Source organism: Trichogramma pretiosum, unplaced genomic scaffold (assembly GCF_000599845.2).
Source record: "Trichogramma pretiosum strain Unisexual culture from Peru unplaced genomic scaffold, Tpre_2.0 scaffold12, whole genome shotgun sequence".
Classification (NCBI taxonomy): domain Eukaryota; kingdom Metazoa; phylum Arthropoda; class Insecta; order Hymenoptera; family Trichogrammatidae; genus Trichogramma; species Trichogramma pretiosum.
Window position 1 is genome coordinate 861,717 of NW_019641690.1, and position 18,843 is coordinate 880,559.

General features: G+C 33.3%; 1 protein-coding gene across 4 annotated transcripts; it reads right to left on the reverse strand.

Annotated features, from left to right (window-relative positions):
• Positions 1-1,399: 1,399 nt before the first annotated feature.
• Positions 1,400-18,274, reverse strand: LOC106649733. Of its 4 annotated transcripts, none has more exons than XM_014367321.2 (17): positions 18,002-18,274; positions 16,159-16,616; positions 15,631-15,932; positions 15,148-15,542; positions 14,678-15,010; positions 14,461-14,605; positions 13,538-13,880; positions 13,152-13,443; positions 11,659-11,871; positions 11,064-11,591; positions 8,805-9,083; positions 7,828-8,119; positions 7,301-7,567; positions 3,623-4,059; positions 3,344-3,529; positions 2,182-2,528; positions 1,400-2,083 (listed from the first exon to the last, which is right to left on the reverse strand). In XM_014367321.2, exons 1-17 carry the CDS (start codon positions 18,137-18,139, stop codon positions 2,032-2,034), a joined length of 5,007 nt encoding a protein of 1,668 aa, XP_014222807.1. In that variant the 5' UTR covers positions 18,140-18,274; the 3' UTR covers positions 1,400-2,031. The 4 variants fall into 4 exon arrangements, with proteins under 4 accessions (XP_014222807.1, XP_023317587.1, XP_023317586.1 ...); XM_023461819.1 differs by having other exon boundaries at positions 13,152-13,425; positions 13,538-13,883; XM_023461818.1 differs by having other exon boundaries at positions 13,538-13,883.
• Positions 18,275-18,843: the final 569 nt, after the last annotated feature.

An 18,843-nucleotide genomic window follows, 5' to 3' on the forward strand; every position in this document is an offset into this window, starting at 1 on the left:
CTTAGATCGATTCTTAGAGCAACTAAAGAGAGGGTACAAAAAAATTAATGAAGGTACAGTTGATTGTGTACGAACGAAGAATAATATTAAAAATGATCATAAATTTAATGGTAACAAGCAGATATCGATCGAAGTATAATTATTTATATTTTTATCAAATCAGTAAATGTAAACGTTAATTAAAACAGTAAAATTAAACGTAAAAGTAAGAGTGGATTTCATTTTTTTATTTATAAGGCAATTCTAATTTTGGGTATCCAGAACCTAGACCAAAATTGAAATTTTCAAACAAGTTTACTGAAGCTTATACTGAATAAATCTCTAAAAGGCTCGTTGGAAAACTTTATTTTGGTTTTCTGAAGGTTCTTATAAAGCATTTCAAATAAATATTCAATAGTAGTTTCAAAAAACTTTGTTTGAGAACTAAAATTTCGTGCTAGGTTCCGGGTCTGGTTAAATAATGGTTATTTACAAAGATTCATAATATTAAATCTCATTGTAAAATTTACGAATGAACAAGATTGAAAAGAAATTATCACAAATAACCACAATGTCTTGAATGATGTATGTCTGTTGCCGTCGCTAAAACTGAACTTTTTAATATTATTCTTGTGCGTATAAATTTGTTTGTTCTTTTGAGAATTTGACAAAGTTTTTGCAACATTCATAAAATATCCAATTTCTATTGCATTTTTGGATCACTTTACAATGTATTTATGAAGTTTTTTTCACGTCATCCTAGTACGAGTATGTTAGTCGATCATTAGAATTAATCAAAAACTGTTTGGGAACATTCAAATACATCATCGAATATTATAATCAAATATTAGTATAAGAATACCAAACTCATCATATGAAAACATATATTTCTGTTTCATTTTTAAAACTGCTTAGTGATGTATATATACCTAACTATATACCATGGGCCTCTGACCACCCGTACATCCTATGTCAAAAATCTATATTCTTTATTGTAAATAGGGTGTGCGAGTAATTTAAGACACATTGTATCTTATGTATAATAAATCTTATTGATCATGTTTATATTTAATAATATATATAATCATATTTATACATTCATACACAGATTTGAATGTGTACTTGATTTTTTATTTTTGCCTCTTAAAATGTATTTTACGTAGTACATATTAATAAAGCAATTTAATTAATATCATCTACACAATTCATTAAAGCTACATAAATGTTTCCATACAAGTCTTTGTGAATTTTTGATCGAAAGTAAAATCTTAATATTATAGTACTGTCTCAGTCAAAATCATGTTAAAATTTTTTATACCCTATGTACTATTTATTTTTTCAAAGAAAGAAAAACGTATAAAGTACACAAATATATAATATTAAAATTTTATAATTGTATGTACAAGTGAAGTATCTACTTTACAAAAAATACAATAATTCATTTTGATTGATTAAAATCTTGAGAATATTTTATTGCACATCTCATTACAATTTTCGAAGAACGAGTATGGAAGTACACATGAAATTTCATGCGATCATATTTTCAGTCAACATATTCTAATAATTATTCTTTTTCACGTACAAACTGTTCTATAAAATTTAATTTGAAAATGTGTTGTCAAAATCTAAGAACATTTTACAATCCTCTCTCAAAATAAGTATTGATCAAAACTCTTAAAATCTGTGATAAAATTGTTTGCAACTTTTCTGAAATCGCATTAATTCCATTCAATACTTACAACTCATAAAAGACTTTACCAAATAATGCTTTGTCGTTATATTAAAAGAGGCAAATATTCGTTTTTAATATAAATTTTACAAAGTTGACAAAATGTTTAAACTTTCGTTCTAAGTTTCATCATTGTATTACAAAGCATGTATATAATTTTCATTTGTGCAGGACGGTGGGGCGATCGAGGTCTTATTATTTACTGCGTCAAAGGCTAAAATCGTGGGATGAAAAAGAAAGTTATTTGAGTTTTTTACTTGACACTTTCTAGAATTTGGCTTTTGTAATAGATGTTTGACTTATAGTGTAGTTTTTGGCAATTATTAGCCTATTTTTATCCAACGATCAATTGAATATTCCAATGCTGCTAGCCACCTGTAAATACATTAAAACGATTCATATAATAAAAAAAAAAAAATAAAAAATGAATGTATAAAATATGTTTCACGGTGAAATGATCCAAAATAGATTACCGTTTTTTGTCCATCTCCGAATCTGCAGCGAATGTGTATATTCTTTGAGTTGGATCCGGTGGCTGCAATTCAAAAGCATGCTTCCGTCCCCCCGAAGTCGGTGCACTACCATGAACTCGAAATCCATGAAGGCAAGCTACTCCAAAAGCTTGCTCAGCGTTCACTTCGTCGTAAAAGTATAGAGCCGCATCTTTTAGGACGCAATAACGCCTAGACCAACCTGTTGGAGACGAGGAGCGTCGGACACGCTCATGCTGCTTGCTCAGATAGCCACAACAATCAGCACGTTGTATCATGGTGGCTGGTACATGCTGCAGTTGCAATGATGAATCTAACCACGTATCCGCCTGTAAGTTTTATTTACTGTCATTCGTGAACTATTAAATATTATCATGTTATCGGTTTCAATATAAGCTAAATAACGCATTTATTGCGGCACGAAACTGGTGCACTAGTGCCCGATCATTGTGTTGTAAGTGCATCTTAAAGTCCATCTCACGAAATTAGTTTTTCATATAAAAGGGTCATAAATAGCAATGTTACTGTGGACCATTTGTCTTATAAATGTACTGACGTTTGCTGTTGTTTTGAACTGTAAATATTTTTGAATAGTAGCTCGTTCTGAAATGGATAAGATGTAACTGAAATTTGGTTTTCAGAAAATGATAACCCTTTTCTGAACCCACTTTAAAATAACCCTTTTCTGACCAGATTTTAAGTGATGCTGTTTTCGCATCAATGCTAAAAATGTCCTATTTTAGTATATTGGCATACTTTTATGCACTTTAATGCAAGCAGATGCGCTAGCGTCTGCAATTGAGGCTTTTGAGCTTATTGAGCTGGCATCAGCCTGGCGATCAGCCAAGTTAGCGCCCCCGTAATAAACAAAAAAGCTGCTATCTTCCCATAAAGTCAACAGCATTAGAATAATGCTGTAAATTTTTCATCTGCCCTATATTAATTGTCCCAAGTAAGTATAAAAATTTATTTTTAGATAGCGGTTGATCAAAATTTTCAACAGATTATGTGCCGTATGCAGGCTCCATAAACAAAAGACGAATAAAATTATTAAAACACCATGATTTATTTGAGATGTGTGTAAATTTTTTAAAAAATAAGTGAAACTTGAGGTGATTTATTTTTCATTAAAAATTTAATATACCTCATTATTTCTCTGAACAGCTTCACGGATAGCCGTTACCCATCGTACGCTGGCTTCTTCAGAATCGGCAGCTAAATGTAATGTTGGCGCATTATGCTTCTTTATGGCAAAACTATACTTCTGTGATTCACGAGTGAATTCCACATCATACTTTAACAGCATCACTGCTCCTATTGGCTGCGAATCCTATAGATTTGTTGAAAATTATGATTCAGAATGAGCTTTTGATAAAACTTTTCCCTATAAAAGAGCTAACGTGTTCAGTAAATTGATATTTACCGTTTCAGTCTTGTAGTAATAAAGGCAATTGTCATGGCGCAGAGCAAACCATCGACGAATCCATTTATCATGAGATGAAGATAAAGACGCATTATTTGCACTCTTAGATTTTCGCCATAGATAACCTTGACAAAAAGCTGACTCTTGCTTAGCCTCCTTTTGGCCAGGCATCTGAGGTGCCAGAACGTTGCAGGTGCGAGCAACCTCAAGCTCGAGCACATCAGAACCAGAATGAGCTAATCTGACTACTTCTGAATGAGTAGCCTCCATAACACTCTTTCCATTCACTGACATTACGATATCTCCGACTTCAAGACCTGAAGATTCTGCTGGTGTATCTGGCTCGATAGCTGATACCACTACGGGTTTAGAACCATGAATGCGGAATCCAAATTCACCACCAGCTTCTCGCCTCACCACGACTGTCTTGTCGCTTTCTGTAAAATTCGATAAATTATATTCATTTATAAAAAAATATAATAATTATTTTAAAACTCATTCGATGAGGAACAGATTTATCGGCTTCATTTAGAATGAAAAAAAGGAAAATATCAAGTGGACAAAGATGGAGTTCTGAAACATTGAATCAATTCAACATTTTGGTGTGGGTGTCAGAGCAAAGTAGGTACCTGTATTTTTTTCATTTTATGTGCCCTAGAGCTCATTTCAAAGAATATTGTGAAATAAATGCTTAGAATCCGTTGGGGGATATATGAAAATTATTATATAAATTTTCACTTTAAAAAGATTTTTCATATAATTTGAATTTTGTGAAATATGTTAGTTGAATGAGATAAAAAAACATATCATTTTTTGAAGCAAAGTTTAATGGGAAATTTTTTGACTCATTTTGAAGTTATTTTTATTCAAAATTCCATAAAATTTAGGGTTTTATTTATTGTGTTGAAATTTTAACACGAAAAATGTACGAAAACGAATCACGGGTACTTCTGTATCTCAGAAAAAAATTAAAATTTATTGTAAATAACAACTTATGAATAAAAGGAGAAAAATAATTCTACTGAAAATTTCAAGTTTGAGTTATACATTAGTTATTAAAAACGAAAATGTTGTACACAATTGTTAATTTGTACATTAAGTACACAATTTCAATTAATTAATTTTTTTTGTAAAGAATGGAATTTCCAGTAATATTTGTGAGAATTCAATAATCGATTAATTTACTAAAGGTCATTAACGATTTAGAGCGTGTCAAGTTTAAATTCCAAATGACCCTAGCATTTAAAACATCTTCGGGACCGTGCATGTCCTAAATGCTTAATACATTTCATCAAGGTGAGTACTTGGCGGCGTATACGCTTAATTTGACACTCCGGGTCAGGTGCCAATTGAAATGCTCTCTTTTATTTTGGTTAGTGGATCTCACTCATCTATCTCTTCTGTACTTAATTAGTCTAAGTAAATATCCAATTTGCTATCTAGATCGTCGAAGATGTTTTAAATTGTTTTTTGTTTAATTGTTTTTATTTTCGGTCATCGCTTTCTTTTATTTTTCGTGATGAATAACTTTCAATGAAACTTTATGAAATTATATTCATTTTTCCAATTAAATTTTTTGAATAAATAGTTAACGAGGACAAAATTTGATAATTTTTGGTGAATTTGAATCAATAACAAAATTAATCGGACCTTTATCTATAATTTTACTATAAGCATATTATTGATTTGTTCCCCCAAGTTTACCGGCAATTTGCATTTACTAATCAAAAAAGTGTAAAATAATTAAAGCTTCATAAAATTGTTCATTAAATTGTAAAAGATTTTGATATATTATAATGATTTTAGTAGTGAAAACTCTTAGAATTGATGAATTCATCTGTCACAAATTATCTTAAAAAATTTTAATTGAAATTAAAGCGAAATAAAATTAATTTAATCTGCAAAAATCATTGCGAACATCAATGATTCATTATTTTTAGAACCCGTTAAAGTAATTGCTATAATACTAAATTTCAAACTTTTTGTTAAAAAAGTAGAGTAAAAATTTAATTTAACGCATTTGATAATTTCCACATTCGTTTTATAAAAATTATGTAAATTATTACTTCTAATTTAATAATATGAAGTATGAATGAAACTTGCAAAAGTTGAAAGTTTATTGATTAAAAAATGAATCTAAAACAAAATGCAACGATCGAACAAATAATATAATAGTTAGTTGAAATGGTGGAAATAGAATACCGGAAGATTTTACTACGCCGTATTTAGAAAGAGCCTGACCCTCAGTACACCAAACTCTAAGCATAGATTTGAGAAGTTGCTGGAGCGAAGTCTTGAGCGTACTATCTTCATTATCTTGATTAATTGTAAAGTTAGATAGACATTCGGATTCCGTTGAGTCACAAACCATTTTTATTCTCCGTGTCAAAAATATGACGATTATTTCGAATCACTAGTTTTTTAACACTGTAGTAATTTTCAAAAAATGAAAATTTTGATACGCATTCGTCACAGAAAATTTATTCAATAGTAACACAGGTGAATAAAAGCATGATACCCTGATCCACTGACAAAAACACTCGGCTACGCGCTTACTCCGACCACCTACTATAAGCGGGCGGTGTCTGAACTTTAAAGCTCGTGCTACCAGTGTCGAAACGGAATCAACAGTAGCAACAGCCAGCACTGAATATATTTAGTCGACCAAATCTATCTTTTACCCACTCATACCGCACAAGTAGCTTTTCATACCGCGCTTGCAGCTGCACCATATTACGCGAAGCCTATTTAAAGAACCGCAATGAATATACGACTCGTTCTTTTCTGTGTCTCTGTATATTAACTTAAACTTTCCAACAATTTACTAATCATCGTCTATAGCTGAATGCGTTTTATTAGTTCAAATTTGTAATCTTTTATATTGTCGCATTCAGCTTGCAGCAGAGCTTTATAGGAAAAGACTGACTTACTTTGATACAATAAAACTGGCTCATTTCCACATGAAGAGGTTTTTTACATAGTAAAAAACTGAGTTTCATAAATAATTAAACTAATTTTGAACAAAAGCTCATATTAAAGGTAAATTTATTGGGAAACTTTGAGAACATTTAATCATACGAAAAAGAGTAAATGTTCTATACTTTCTTTTTAACTAAAAAATTGGTTTTCTAACAAAATATGAATCAATGAAAATGAATTGACAGATTTCCTTTCCATCCTCCGAGAATCAACTTCTAGGGATCGACTTATATCAATTAAGCTGTTTTTTTCAAGCAATAAATATACTTTCAGCATATAATGCATAGTATAATATATAATATAATATAATATATTAATTCCTAATTTCAAATGTACATTCGAGAATTATGGATTTTCAATAATATTTAAAAATCAAAGTAGTATTTAAATTATTGAATAAAAGTTCAGTTTCGTTATTCAATCAGTCATGATCTAATTCAAGACATTTCATTTTTTGGCTAGTGTAACAGCCCCAAGAATGTCACATTCGTACGTAATAATTCACGAATTGAAATAAATCTGAATTATTTGCGTTCGATGATAATAATTATTGATTTAAGATCAGAATTTGAATAGTACTTATTTTTAGAAAAATTTTTTACTTATTGTTAATCAGCTCTTGAAAAAATTTTGATTCCGTGCAAAAAATTCATGTCCATGAAAAGGTCTTAAAAAGTACAATTTTTGAAAATAACTTACCAAAACACTTCGTTTGAATTCTTTTATACATCTCGCCGCTACTTTTCCTATGTACCATTCTATGGGTAGCAGCTTGGTATTTTTTTCTGAAGTTTCTTTCACTTTCCGTTGATTCTTGAGAACCTCTACGATCTTTAAAATATTCTAGATCTTCATCACAATCTTTACTGTTCAAACGTCTCCATACGTAGCTTTCCTGTAAATCGCCAATGTAAATCCATTCTCCACTAGAATATGGTTCAATGTAAGCATCTTCATCCTCACGACCTATTTTATAAAAATTTGAACGTATAATTTAAACCTTACTAGTAATTGAAAGAATACCACTAAATGAAAGCTTAAAATTAAATAATGGTATTATAATAATTGATGCGCGATCAAATTATATAATATTGTATAAAATATTATATAGTTTTATTGTCCATCAATTATTTTAATATTATTATTTTATTTTAAGTCTAACATAAACATTCATTTACCGGTAGCTTTAATATGCTTTTAATAACTAGTGAAGTGACTTTATTTACCTGTCAATATTTCCATGCTTGCATCAGTGCTCCGGGCTTGAAGTCTTCGTCGACTAAAGTCGTCGTATTTACTACTGATTTTACTTCCTCTTTCCTCCGATTTAGCTCTTACGTCACAACGGCTGCCAAAACTGCTTCGATGCTGACGTTTCTCACTTCGGTCTTCAGATCGATATCGTTTATCAAATTTCTTGAACAGTCGTTGACCAGGGGTATGTTTTGGTAAAGTTCGATAACCTCCATCAGGTGAATCCGCGAAACTTGCAGGTGGTTGAACTATGTCTTCGATAACCTTAAAAGAATTCATGAATGTTAATAAAATTGTTTGAATTAATTAATTTTGACAGCAGTTACTATTCTCAGCTTTAAAATTTTTCTACTTATTACGTTTATTTTTGTTATTATAATTTTTATACTTTCAGTTTTACCATTAGATGAATAATTAAAATTTTACTGGTAAATTAATAATTTTAAAAGACTTTAATTATTCTGCCACGTGAATAAAATTATTATTTTATTTTTGGTAGACTAGTTTTTTAATTAACAATCTAAGTTACTGGCCAGCCTCATTAATTTGCTTGAGAAATAATTGATAATCATCGTGGGATGTATCTACTCCAAAAATTGTTACTACTGGGGAAGCATTTTGGTTCCATAAAACTGTATTAGAAAGAAAATGTGAGAACATGAAGCTCAACATTTTTTTGTCCCTCTAATAATATAAAATAACAAACATGTCGGCCTTCAGAAAAAGCTAAATTAAAAATAGTATTCAAGTTAAATAATCAAATAATGACGTAGATTTTTTTAGTGTAGCGTATTTTTCGAAAATAAAATTTCGATGCGATGATTAAGTTGCAATTGATGACGATGCTGATTAAATAATATTACAAAGATAAAATTTTAGAAAATATTATAAATTATAAAGATTTTAGAAAATATTATAGCAAACAATTCAAACTAAAAAAAATAATGACCTCTCGTCCACAATGATGACAGTGAATTTGATCCGTGATTGGTTCGTCGATGGTGTAAAAAACACTGTCGCTTCCGGGACTGTCGGTTCTGACGCTCTCGGCTGAGATTGCTTTTGCCAAGATTTTGGAATTTGAAGATTTCAAAGTACCAGTCAAAAGGTCGTTGTCACGACCAGTACTCGTTATCTGACGACCACTACCGTCTAAGCTCAAGCGACTTGTATCACTGACTCGCGAGCGCCTACGAGGTAGACTACCTGTCAGATCCGCGTTCTTATCCTGCACGAAAATGTTTACCAACTCAAACGTCAGTTACAGTGGGGACTTTTTTCTACCGCAATTTTTAATATTAAAATTTCTAATAAAAAGGGTACAATATCCCATTTCTTTACCATATAAACATGAAACATTCAGCGTGAAAAAAATTATTATTTACAATTTCATCGTCCCAACATAAAAAGGTATTTCTTTTAAGTTAATAGGGTGGACTTGGGCTGTATTCTATCTCTTTAAACTCAGAAGCCAGAGATGTTATTAACATAGGATTTGGGTAAGTTTTGGCCTCCGAGTTTAAATAGATATTTTTCTGCACTGGCACGGCAATTTTTGATTATCTTTCATATAGGCCGATCACCAAGCAATTAAAGTAAAAATTCCTTTTTCAAAAACGTTTTCACGCTCAAAGTTTTTAATTTTATGCAAAACGAGTCATTGAATTTTATTAGTTATTCATTGGTGTCGGAGTAAAAAGGTTTTTTAACAACTTAAACTTTACATATATGTACAAAATAAAAGGTTTCAAAAAATTATCTATATTCATAGTATTTATTATTTGGCAGCCATTAATTAACTTTTAGTCGTTTTTATCATTAAATAATGCTCAATCTTGAATCAATGAATCTTTTTTCAATTCGTCTGTAAAATAATGTATCAAGTTTTTTCCGTTTTTTGTAGGTAGTTTAGGTAAATGTTTTCATGAAATTCGCGATCATTGAAACCTAAGCATCTCGAAAAGTAAGAAAAAGATAGAAAGAGATCAACTGTCTTAACTTTCATTTCAACTGTCTTAAGAAATAAATTAATTGCTATTAATTGATTCAAAGACGCAGCAATTTTTAATAAACGTTTAATTATTCATTAAAAGCTATTTTAAGAAAATTCACAATTGAAATTTCGAAAATTGTATTGTAATTCAAGTTATAAGCCTTTGGTTTATAGCTGCTATAAATGAATTTAAAAAAATCGAATGTTTTCGACCTGATATTGTCAAGAGTTGTCACTATTCTGACAACATTGAGAAAAAAAGATCGATATTTTATGGAAGAATAAAGTTTTATTGATATAATAATATATTATTACTAAAAATAACGTTAAGTATGACTGTGTTTCAAATAAATGTATGCCAATGAAAAACTTTGAATCGACAATATAATTACAAAATACTATTAATTTTCATTTTTTCATCTAGTACTTAAATCAATCCAGTGAATCAAATTTCTTAATTTAAACACAAAATTTTCGTTTCGTGTATGTATATGGCTGATACCAATTGAATGCCTGGAAACGTTGTTTTTCGCTGACAGGATACACATTTTTTTATCGTGTTATAAATTAAACATATAAAAAATGTTTGGCCCTTCTAATACTCCGTTTGAAAAGTCTTGAAAATGGAGACAATTTTAAATTAATGACTTTTGTCACAGTTAACGAAGTCCATACCTGAGACGTGAGTGTCTTTAGGAGAAAAAATCTGATATTTTTCCACCAGATATTCATTATCTGTTATTTCATACTATTTAAAATTGAAATCTAAGTAAGTTTTATCTGGACTTTAATCACCAAAAATTTGAATGCTGCTTCAATTCGTTAATTAGGACTTTCTATATTGTTGTAATAGACCGATAAGTTCGAGGAAACAAAAAAATTTTAAAATACTCAAAAACGTATAAAAATATTAATATTTCTGTTTTCTACTAATATCTACTATTTTAAAACGGGGTATACCAAAGTTTTCGAATTGTAGTAAAATTCGGTGGTACTTTAATGACGATGAACAGCATATTCATTCTATCATCAGATCAAAAACCAGGACATTTAATTTGATAGAAAATCAGCCATATACGGAAAACTAAAAAGTTGCTCAAAGAATGCTGTAGTAATTTCAACTTCAAAGATGACAAGTGTGAAAGACACAAGAGTTTCGGCAAAATGAGCTCAAAAAAGTCATATTTAGTTTTATGAATAACAATTTACACGTACCTCGGTGCTGCGTCGTCTTCCAACATTGTGTGAAGAGCTTTTACGCCTGGGGCTCTCTCTGGCTCTGCGATGTCGTGCAAGCGAGGCCTGCTGCTGAGGCTGTGCCTGAGACTGAGTAGTAGGTGGCTGCGATTCCGCATGTACGTGGTGATGTTGATGATGATGGTGCACATGATAATGATGACCGCAGCTCGAATCGTCGCTCGTCGGCACGTGACCTGGTTCTTCCATCGACTGATGAAGCTGAGTAGTGACTGTTGTTTGCCGTGATTGCTGCTTGTTATTGCGATGCGGGGAGCGACGAGCTCTTTGACGTCGACTGGGACTGGTAGAGATATCAACGGGTAAATGATGTAACGATGGATCGATTGTGGACGATCTATTTGGCTCGTTAGTCTCTGCAGTCTGACTATCTTGATAATCTGGGGGTGTAAAAGTTCGTCTACGCCGCCGTCGCTCATCTTCCGTCCAGACCTCACGGTCTGGTGGAGATTCTGCGTATCCCCCGGAAGAAGATTGTTGACCATCCTAATAATACAGGGTTGTCACATTCACTTCCCATTGTAATCAATCATTTAATTTTATTTAAACTTACATCGATTTCAGGTTCAATGCCGGTCGTGGGGTGCGCTGTCTTGTAAGCCTCTTGTGCTAAGTCAGCTTGGGCATCCTCTACATCATAACTTCCAGAGCTACTGCTGCTAGAAGTTCTCAGGGGAGATGGCCCAGGTTGGGCGCTATACGATGAATCTGATTTATCTTTTGACGCGTGTGAACTGTGCGGCTCGTCAAGTATTGCCTGATTTAACTTTACACATTTAAAACAATTCAATGAATGTTTCAAATACTCCATGTTAAAATTGTAAAATAATTTATTTATTTTTGAATTATGCTATTTTTCTCTTTTCTCATACGTAAATGTTTTACTAAAAGAAAAGTTTGTAACTGGTAGATGCACAAAAAGCTGCGGTGAGATAAGAAATGAATAAAAATGTGAGTTAGACATGCGCAGATTGTTCGCTACATGCGGCATCAATTTTTGTTGTTACATACTTGCGCATGACTTATCTTATGCTAACGCAACATCGACGTTAGTTAATTTTATGTACTTAAACTAATCTCCAAGTTTACAAGATTTTATTTCAATTGTACTAAAGGATCTATTATACTTTTTTGTAGATAATACTTGAACCATCGAAATGACTTTTACTAATTTACTTACAAAAATATATTGATATACCGGTTCTCTTACGACTTTTAATTATTGATATACTGTTTATTTTTAGCATTAGCAGTGTTGAAATTTAAAATGATGAATTTTTCATGGTCATTTAAGACCTTTTTGCTTCAAGAAATACTAAAAACTAAATAAAAGAAGTACCAAAACCAGATTTATATTAAAAAATCCAACAAATTTTTTTTTTAATTTTGAGGAAAAGAAAGTCGGTGCGTTGAATTGGCAATTTTACTCGGTTTATTACTAGCATGACTGGAATTTTTATGCAAATAAAGCAAAGTATACTACTTTTGGCAATCGCTACTATTAGTAAACGACAAGAACCGGGTTTGTTCTCAGTTTTTAACCTTGTCTGTTCCCGATTTTTCCCTGGTTTTCTTTTTTCGACTTTAAAACTGGTTTTTCCCTGGGTTTTCATTTGGTTTTTACTCAAGTTTTTTCTGGGGGTTTACTCAAGTTTTTTCCTATTATTTTCTTGCTTTTTACCCATTTTCCCCGTTTTTTTCGTTTAGAATAGGAAACGAGAAAAATGGGAAAAATTCAGTTTACGAGCCGAGAAAACCCCAGGGAAAAACCAGGTAAACTCGGAGAAAAAATTAGGGTACAAACCGAGAACAAACTCAGACTCCCGTCGTTTACTAATGGTACTGCAATTGCGAAAATTATAATATTTTGTTTTATTTTCATCGAAATTCCAGTCACTCCAGTAATATCCCGAGTAAAATTGCCACTGTTAACGCATCCATTGTTGAAGCTTTGTTGAAGCATTGTTGTTATGCATTGTTGAAATAGTTATACAATCATTTTATAAAATAGAAGTGTAGAATGAACTAAAAAGTTTTTTTACATACTTCACTTCTGGCGAGACTATAAACAGAACTGGCGCTTTCAAAAGAGCTGCCATCAGCAGCTGAGGCAGTGGAAATGGCTGCGGGCAAATACGGCCTTGAGCCGGTGGTGGTCCCTGTACCCATCGAAGTGTTGGCAGTAATGTAATCATCAGTCGTCGAGGTTTCGCTTATATCTGTTGTACCAGAACGACTTAAACCAAACTCACTGGAGGATTGCGAATGAGCCTGAAGACCAGGACTTCGTCGTAGAAACTCGATTCTTTTACCATTTGGGCTGGAGTATGTTTCATGACTGAGATTAATGTTACCATATAAATTCAAAAACACTCAAATCGAGTTAAAAGAAACTAGATTACTTATATCTTGATTTTGATAATCAAATTTACCTTGGAGTAGTAGTAACTGGAGTTGCAGCTTCAAGTCTAATTCTAGGACTATTAGAGTAAACATTTAATTCATCTTCAGCGTCAAGAGCATCGGTATCCATCGATGAACGTTGTTGATGCTGAAGAATAAGTAAATGTCGACGCTTAGAAGCAGGGGTGAGCGCTGCAAGAGAATCAGCTTGTAGAACCGTCGCCTGCGACTCGTTCCAAATACCATCACTGTGGTCCCTTGTAGCATCGTTCGTTAATGATTCGCTTGAAACAAAAGGCGATGGAATACCATAACCGGTTCGCAAACGACGCCGTTGAACTCCTCTATGGCTTTGTGATATTTTCGATGTAGCTGCTGTCAAAATTATTAAATGTGATTAAATCTAACACTGCAGGAACTAATGAACTCATATTTCTCTTAAATTTATGAAACAATTTTTTGCATCAATTTTTGCGGTAAATTAATGTTTTATTGTTGAAATAAATTTTTAATTAAACTATTAATTTTAATGGTGCTGCTAAAAAAAAACTTTGTGCAGAGTCCGTATTTACCACGACAATACGATGTTTAACACATCTCTACATTACACATAATTACTCATTCTGTAATCTCATGCCCAACTAGCGAACAGAGTTAAAACTCCTGACGATGGTTTTTCAAACTCTGCTAGAATTTTACTAATTGAATTCCGATTGGAATCGAACCGAATACTCTCACTTGTAACTGATCAGTGCTATACCTATTTCGCTACCGAGGTCTTAGCTAAAACAATCGCTAATCATGTCCTAATGCTGTGAACGTTACATTTACTGACATTTTATTACTAATTTACGAGACCCCCTTCTGGACCCTAGCCATTCTTTCAACGAAAGTCGAGTTATATTTAATATTATTTTGAAACGTTAAAGGTGACAATTTTCCCATCATTTACCTTCTCCTAAAGTTGGTGATGTTGGTGATGTTGGAAGGGATCTAGGCAATATATACTCATTTATAGCAACAGCTTGAACTCCATCTTCTAATGAAACACTGCGTTTCCGAAACAGACCACGACGTACAATATTTTCATGAAATTCCTATAAATTTCACGATAAATAATTTTGATATTTTATTTTAAATTCTTTCCATAGAATTTTTAATTTAGTTACCTCATCATTATAGTCATCTGGCGATGTAGCAATGCGTAAAAGTGAGAGATCTTCAGGCGTCGAAGAAAATTGAATTGGAGTACGTAGCTTATTTCTGCCCCATGGGTCCTGGTGATTACGTCGACAGGAATGAGGATAACTCGGTTCGCCTGTTTCGCCGATGAGTTCGCGTCTTTCGACTTGAATCTCGCCATCAGAAAGGGTTTTTTGTAAACTTATGTACCGACGGTATGGTTGTGCCATCTCATTCAATAACATACGGGCATCGGGAGACACCGGAGCTGGTTTGAAGTCGATTAAAATTTCATCTTCTTCCGATTCGATTTTTTTACTCTGTAATTTATATACTTATTTATATTATAAATCAATTATAAACATGGGATCCTTATAAAAACTTTAAACATAATGCTGGTTAAAGATTTGAAAGTACCTAAAAAAATATTTCTTATGCAAGAATAATTTTGAGTTACCTCATTTTGCGTCAATGATAAATCACTGTTTAATTCTTGACTCTCAATGTGTTTAGAAGGCGATCTCATTGGTGGTGTTTCGACTATATACGGCGATCTCGGTGGTTCTTCACTTTGAGTTCGTTGCAAAGGCTCATGATCATGCTCTTGAACATTCTCTTTCACACTAGAAGAGCCACCCAAAGGTGTACCTAATTGACCAGCTTCTGAGTAACTTTTGGTCAATTTAGTGCGTCCATTCAAAATTCCATTAGTCTGAGCTCCCTGAGAGACCATTCTAACACGATGTATAGTGCGAGGACTTAAAGTCACTGGAAAGCGTCCTTTCAATCCATCGGCTGGTATTTCTGTCTGTGTTGCTTGCGCTTTCATTGTTCCACGTTTAGGTTGTTTTTCTATTTTTTCAAACACAATGAATAATTTTAATTGGAAAATGCATAAAATACTACATTGCCAATAAACTGTAAAAGAATTTTATCGTACCTAGAACTAAAATTCGTGGTTCTGGTTGAGTGTAAAGATGTATATTCCCTGCATTGACGGGAGTTTGCGTGGGTTGGCAGTCAATTAAACGCTCTTGATTATGTGGTCTTGGAGGGCTCTTGGTGCGTGGTACTTCAAAGGACGTTAAAGTATGAGACCTTGCAAAACTCACATGTTTAGGTTTCGTCTGTGGAGTCTGTTGTTGCGAGTGTAAGGCTGAAGTCAAAGGCTGCTGTTGAGGCAAAATTGAACGTGGACCTTCTAGCTTCATTGATTCTTCATCTTCTGTTGCCCATTGATATCTGTCAAAACAAAAATATTTTACTGATGCAAAAATATGCAAAAATATAGTGATTGTAATATCGATTTCGTTACTGTTGAAAAATCACTGCAATAAAATTCTTTCGTTGTATCAAAAATTTTTAATTTATTTTTATTAGAACTTTTTAGTTTTGAAGCTTTTAACGTGCTTTTAAATAATTTCGCAAAAAGAAAACTATTTAGTACGTCAATTCAAATTAATCAAACCTTTTAATATCTGGAGTAGTGCATATCGATTTGGGCCGTCTGCGAAAGTAGGAACTGTCATACCAGTCGTTTTCATCTTCCTCGTTGTAACTGTCGTAACGTGACATGTTTCTTGGATAGGTAGAGTAAGGTTGTTGATACATTATTTGCTGATACATTATGTGTCGGCCACGCATTCCATGAGGGTAGGGGTAAGGAGCGTCGAAGAGATTTTCGTCGCTAGGTGCACTACGTACGCAGGCTGACAGGATGGATGATTTCGCTGCTGAGCTACAGGGTGATGGACCCCGATTAGTAATACAACCGAAAATACCACCTCCAGATTTTTCTACGGCATCTAGCTGACGATTCGTTATGCAGTACTGCTCTTTAATGTCTTCGCGTGAATAATGTGGGGTAACTCCACGTTGAAATGGTACTTCTCCTTCGTGAAGGTCTACTTGTGTTGATACATCCACCTACAAATAAAATGCTCGTTTTATGTAAGTTTAATTTTTTATAACATTCGCGATTATTTTTGATTTTACTTATGAATGAATCATTGTCAATGAAACCACTTCATATTAATAAACTAATATTCAAAATATTAAAAAAATCTACATAACTATTTCCGATGAATTAGTTTCAATTAATTTGTAAAATAGCGAAAATAAGAAAAGTACTGTGACGCATATAATTAGCAGTACGGAATGGAAAAGAATAATGAACACGTGCCCTGAGGCTTTCTACTGCTAAGGTATGTATGCAATTTGTTCATACATATTAAAAAATTAAAAGTAATAATATAAATATGCTTTATAATTTGTAATAATGTTTTTTTATTTTTCAATCCTTGAAACATTTTTTACGTATTTTTGGTCCAGAAATAATTATTCCGTGCGTAAATGGATATTACTAAATATTAATCATATTATAAATATTATGATCATAAACGTAGTTTGTTGAAATATCTACCTTTTATAAATTGAGTTATGTTTTCTAATCGATATACTATTAATTCTACACCTCATAATTTTATCGATTAAATTATTAATACAACTAAGGTCATCGAGATTTTTTACATTCGAATACATTTCATGTTAAGCTCTTCGAAGATATTTTTAATATGAATTATTTATCTAATAGATTAGTTTACCTAGGTGATCAAATTGTATAGTTTTTTTATGTATATATCAAAGCCAATATATTTTAATCATTGCTCCAATGTTAAGGTTACTGTTTTAGGACGGGAAAACTTTCATAATTTCAAAATGAAAGAAAGCTTTAGAGGTAAAACTGATCGCATGCAGCATGGGAAAAATTATAATTTCCAATTCGTTTCCGAGCTCACATCCTATAATAAGGTCACCTACATAGCGCAACGCAACTGTGCTGCTGACCTAGGACGTTATGATGGCTACGCAGGATCTTGTGTGCCCGTATAACATGCGACCTCTCGTGAACCCATCTCCGCGCGCGCATGTGTCGGACTGTGTAAGCTGTTTACGCTTCATGCATTTTCACGTGTTTTCTAGCCACCGCTTCTCATGTAATTTAACGTTTCTCTAACTAAGAAATGAATATCAACTTCAGATAATATAATGACATGTGCTTTACGCAGAGCTTCATAACGCGACTTCAATATCGGAGCTTTTTTTTATTCGCTAGTAACGGGGGCCGAAGTCAGGAATCAGAATAAGATTAGGCTGGAAGGACGGGAGAGATAAAGTGTGGGTATGAGTGCGTGTGTGTATGTATGAGCTAATGAACTTAATAGACTTAGGGAGAGAAAGAGAGCAGACGACATAAATATGAGATGCGCATTTGACAGGAAATTAAGGGTGAAACGGGGAGGATTTCTGACCTGCGTGAGCTGTACTTGTCCAGCGGGCGTCACCGGGGCCGTTGTTGGCTGAGCCTCGGCAGGACGCTGCAGCTGGTAAAGGCTGCGAGGATCCATTTGGAGCTCGGCAGGCCTAGGGGCCGCGGGCCCTGCGGGCATGACTGAGCTTGCAATTCAGTCAGTGACGAAGAACGCACGACGATGGCAAGCTGCGCGCTGAGTACGACGTGCGTGCACGGCCCATCTCAATTGCAAGCTCCCCCAGGCGCAGGCAGAGGCTGCTGTACTGCTCGCAGATCTTCGATGGAATGCTGCTCTGGACTGTTTGTATCCTGCGAAGCCTCGCCTAAACTACCCCCCAGCAGCAGCTCCGAGTGAGATCGAGCTTGCGCCATCTAACGCCATCTCCGTCGCTACCGTCCCATGCGAATCAATTAATGGACCAGTGCGTTACTAGTTGCTCTTTACCGGATGCTGACGCCCGATTACCAGTGGAGCTTTCACAGATGTCTTCTTACCAACAGCCGTTGAATCTGTCCAATTTGCAAACAGACGGTTAGATTTTCCAACAAGAAAATTCTTATTTTGTATCGATGAGTGTTGCTTACAACTAGTAAAATGTTTCAAGAAAGTACATTCGGCAACCTATATAACTCATAACATCGTAATCTAATAAGGGTTATTTTGACTACTGAATAAAATGTTTGAATTGTATAATTATCGCTTCATTGTTAATTTTAATTTATTTTCTAGTAGTAGGGACGACAGTTTACAAAAATTTGAATTTTAAGTTGCATATGACGATATGATTTCTGCTTATCTCATGAAACAGACAATTATTTGAAGCTTTTCAACTATCCTTT

What these genes read in the sequence shown, in the direction of transcription:
- LOC106649733 (XM_023461818.1), bottom strand. Translation starts at nt 18,139, where the DNA reads ATGCCCGCAGGGCCCGCGGCCCCTAGGCCTGCCGAGCTCCAAATGGAT. An exon ending in ATAGTCTCGCCAGAAGTGAA is followed by an intron (nt 11,872 to 13,151) that starts GTATGTAAAAAA and finishes AAATGTGTAAAG; the next exon opens with TTAAATCAGGCAATACTTGA. An exon ending in AATTCAAACGAAGTGTTTTG is followed by an intron (nt 4,060 to 7,300) that starts GTAAGTTATTTT and finishes CGAATTTTACAG; the next exon opens with AAAGCGACAAGACAGTCGTG.